The sequence below is a fragment of the Salvelinus sp. IW2-2015 genome, linkage group LG31 (assembly GCF_002910315.2).
Source record: "Salvelinus sp. IW2-2015 linkage group LG31, ASM291031v2, whole genome shotgun sequence".
Taxonomy (NCBI): Eukaryota; Metazoa; Chordata; class Actinopteri; order Salmoniformes; family Salmonidae; genus Salvelinus; species Salvelinus sp. IW2-2015.
Window position 1 is genome coordinate 24,763,261 of NC_036870.1, and position 4,589 is coordinate 24,767,849.

Genomic DNA, 4,589 nt, shown 5'->3' on the forward strand with positions numbered 1-4,589 from the left:
CACAACCAGGTGAGGGAGGGAGGGAGAGAGACCTGCAGCCTGCAACGCACACACCACCAGGTGAGGGAGGGAGGAGAGAGACCTGCAGCCTGCACACACACAACAACCAGGTGAGGAGGGAGGGAGAGAGACCTGCAGCCTGCAACGCACACACAACCAGGTGAGGGAGGGAGGAGAGAGACCTGCAGCCTGCAATGCACACACAACCAGGTGAGGGAGGGAGGGAGAGAGACCTGCAGCCTGCAACGCACACACAACCAGGTGAGGAGGAGGGAGGGAGGGACGAGGGAGAGAGACCTGCAGCCTGCAACGCACACACAACCAGGTGAGGAAGGGGGAGAGACCTGCAGCCCGCAATGCACACACAACCACACAACCAGGTGAGGGAGGGGGAGAGACCTGCAGCCTGCAATGCACACACCACCAGGTGAGGGAGGGGGAGAGGGGAGAGAGAAATACGTAGCACAGGAGACTGTACAGAGCGAGGCAGTAGAAGAGAGAAACCTGAGTGCCAGTTCCTATTCAGTGATCACAGGTTCAAAACATCAACGTTTATGAATGATCTGTGTCCATGGTTGAACACACAAAGCAGTGWGTGTGCACTGTATTTGCACAGTGTGTCATATTTTTTTGTTTGTTTCGTGTGTGTGTGTGCCTGTCTCTCTGTCCCACTTTAACGAGCTGACTCACTGGGCCAGGACGCTAACTGGACACGGTCTCCCAGGCATCTGGCATCAGGGCAATGCCATCTCAACCACAGAGTGAACAAATATGACGTCAAGGCCACACACATACACACAGACTACTCCTCCCCCCACACACACATTCTAATTCACCCATACAGACACACACTCAATCCCCCTGACACACACACTCACAATGCCACCCACTTGTAACTTCTTTTAAAATGCGTGTGGAATGAGAGACGGTTGTCTGCAAAACCGCCTGGGTGAAGAAAGGGCCTGCCCAGTTTAGGGAGTAACATGACTGAGTCACGCCAATGTACTAGGGGCACTGCTCTCTCTCTCGCCGTCTCTCTGTTTCTCTCTCTTTCTGACTCTCATCTTTCCTCTTAGTACAACTGCTGAGAGTGACTTCAATTTTGTCATTTATTTGAAGTACCATTTGCTGTTGTTCAGTGAATAAACATTTCCATGTGATTTAACCTGCAAAGTAAGATTTAACCCACTGAAACTAGAGGAAAGAGGGGGAGGATGAAAGGAGAGAGGAGGGAAGCAGGGAGCATGAAAGCAGGGAGGATGAAAGGAGAGTGGAGGAAACTAAGGGGAGAAGGTTGATGATATGGAACCAGTCTCTTACTGCCCCCTGGTGCTTTTTCCTAGTGTGTGTGTGTGTGTGTGTGTGTTTTAGTATCCTTATGGGGACCGGAGGTCCTCACAAGAATAGTAAAACAAGGAACATCTGGACAGGTGGGGGCATTTTGCTGATCCCACACAAGGAACAAGTAGATTTTAGGCTTAGGGGTTAGGTATAGGGTTTGAATTAGGGTTAGGGAAAATAGGATTTTGAATGGGAATCAATTGTTTGGTCCCCACAAGGATAGTAAAAGGAATGTGTGTGTGTGGTAGACAGCTTTGAGAGATTTCCTACTTGGTCATTTTATGAAGTACTAAATCGCTGTAAATAAAATGTACGCAGATTATTAATGTCAGATTCTTCATTCAACAAGGGTTTCTCTTATGAAATAAGGTGTGTGTGTGTGTGTGTACTCGTGTTCAGTTGTGCAGTACACAAGAACATTTGAGTATATTCACCATGGCCCTTTAGTGCAGCACTGATGAAAATATCCTTTAGCTGGACCATGAAAACGTAAGTACATATTTTGCGGCTGCTAATTTTACGACAACATGTTTAATAAGGTCTTTATGCGCTGCTAAAGTGCCTCCCGGCTGCAGTTGAAATCATACAGTCCTCCAGGGAGCCAGCGGGCTGTACCTGAACTACACATGACATCTGGGTGTGACACTGTGCACGTGATTCCTAAAACAAATAGAAATGTATATACTGCACCTGTATGTTTGATGGATGTGCTGTGTCTGTCTGATGCACAAGTGCGTGTGTGTGCGTGTTGAGCGATGGAGGGGTGTTTATGTAGGCGTGCTGGTCTGTCAGGTGCAGTGTGTTGTGGGTGATTTAATGTCCTCTACTTCTCAACGTGTTCCAACAGGGGAGATCACTGGCAGGACCAGGTACAAGATACAGGATAGATAGGACTCCCAACTGGTTCTCATGGTTGTCTCTTGTTTCAGAACATTGCCATWCGTCATTCGTTATCACACAGCATTTTGATTGAGAGGGTCACACTCAATACAAAGCCAAGCATTTGCAGCATTTCCCTCCATTTTACTTGATTGATCAATAAAGGTCATTGATTAGATAGGAACTCCCCTCATATCATTGGCTGGGTCTTAGTTGAACACAAATTGAGAGGAAAAGACAAAAAACAGAAAACACTCAGCCTTCCAGGAATTGAGTTTGACACCTCTGGTCTAACCGGACTGACCGACAGGGCCTGTGATTGGTTAACAGTGTGATTGACAGCTGAAGTTGCCTGTGGTGTGGTTGCAGGAGCTGCTACGCTCCTCCCAGGGCCTGTCAGAGGAGAGGGAGGAGGTGAGGAGGAGGCTGCAGGAGGCCACAGACCGGGTCAGACAGCTGGAGGAAGACCTACAGGGAGTCACACAGAGGGGACTGCAGAAAGAGACCGAACTGGACTGGTGGGTTTCCACCAGGGTTTCCGTTAGGAAAATGTGGACAGGACGTTTGGCCGGCAACATTTTAATTTACCGGACATTTGAGAAATCTGCCGGACCCATATCCATTGGGTGTGTAAACTGATTAGGGTGTCCACCCACACTGCTCAGAATGACAGAAATCACATTTGGATTATGGTAATTCATATTAACAGAACATGTTGAACATGCAACAATGTGTAGTCCCTCATACTGAATTCTGATGTGCATTTTGAAGATGCTAGAATAACTGTCCACATTTACTTTTCCTCATCAACAAGACGAGTAACAAACAGCCAAATCACTAGCCTACSCCAATCTACTATCCCCCATAGTAGAAAAGTTGACCTATTCTATTGGTCAGCTTGTTGAGAAATAGCCTATTCCAAACAGACTGGGACAGCTGTGGGAAGATAGAGCCCAAATTCATACAACCAGTAAGCCTAAGCTACATAAAAAAAATGTATTTTTAAATACTTAAAAAGCAATGAGGGCAACAGATCAGAGTGTTTATCTTCAAATGTTGATGAACTATTATTTTTTCACACTATAAAGCTCAGCGATGTGCACAAGGCAGTAGGCTACATGCACATGTTCTTTCCATAATGCAATTAGCAGAAAACACTGTTGTCAAAAGGGCAGCGCACATGGGAGGGGTGTAGATCTAATAGGCTGCTTTGAAGCAAGGTAAGACATGCCTCATAATACATGTTAAAACGTTCAGCTTTCAAACAATTAACTATGTGTTTTCAAAACGCGTAGTGCCTCTAGCTCATTGCAAAGTGGTGTGTGACACACTGATGAAGCCTGCCATCTGTTGCAGTTTGAGATGCTGCAGATTTTTCAGCTCCAAGGCTCTGTATCTGTGTGCTGTAGGGGTGTGATAAATAAGATGCATAAAGACTACACAGTAGCCTACGCACGCTGCAATTTAATTACACACAATTATGCAAATGACCCTATAGACCGATAAGCATGGCTAATCACGCAAGGTTCGGTTTGAAGGCTCATGCAGTGCTCACAGTGGGAAATGGCTGCCTAAATATGATCCCCATGAGAGACACGATAAACAGCTGCCTCTGATTGGGAACCATACCAGGCCAACATAGAAATAAAACACCTAGATAAGAACACCCCCCCCCCCCCCCCCCCTAGTCCACCCCGACCTAACCAAAATAGAGAGAAAATATATATGGTCAGGGCGTGACACGGTTGAGATGGTGTTCTTTGGCTTGCAAGCGTCCTCCTTTTTCCTCCAAACTTAACGATGGTCATTATGGCCAACAGTTTTTGCTTCATCAGACCAGAGGACATTTCTCAGTACGATTTTTGTCCCATGTGCAGTTGCAAACCGTAGTCTGGCTTTTTTATGGGAGTTTTGGAGCCAGTGGCTTCTTCCTTGCTGAGCGGCCTTTCAGGTTATGTTGATATAGGACTCGTTTTAATGTGGATATAGATACTTTTGGCCCTGTTTCCTCCAGCATCTTCACAAGGTCCTTTACTGTTGTTCTGTGATTGATTTGTACTTTTCGTACCAAAGTATGTTCATCTCTAGGAGCAGAACGCGTCTCCTTCCTGAGTGGTATGACGGCTGCGTGGTCCCATGGTGTTTATACTTGCGTACTATTGTTTGTACAGATGAACGTGGTACCTTCAGGCATTTGGAAATTGCTCCCAAGGATGAACAGACTTGTGGAGGTCAACAATTTTTTTCTGAGGTCTTGGCTGATTTCTTTTGATTTTCCCATGATGTCAAGCAAAGAGGCACTGAGTTTGAAGGTAGGCCTTGAAATACATCCACAGGTACACCTCCAATTGAGTCAATTATGTTTAATG

General features: G+C 46.2%; 1 protein-coding gene across 1 annotated transcript in view; it reads left to right on the plus strand.

Annotated features, from left to right (window-relative positions):
- Positions 1-4,589, plus strand: part of LOC111956065 (tax1-binding protein 1 homolog A-like) — a 45,953-nt gene that overhangs the window by 12,700 nt on the left and 28,664 nt on the right. Inside the window, 2 exon segments of the mRNA XM_070436330.1 lie at positions 2,590-2,738; positions 3,577-3,584. Of these exon segments, the coding sequence (XP_070292431.1) occupies positions 2,590-2,738; positions 3,577-3,584 (157 nt within the window).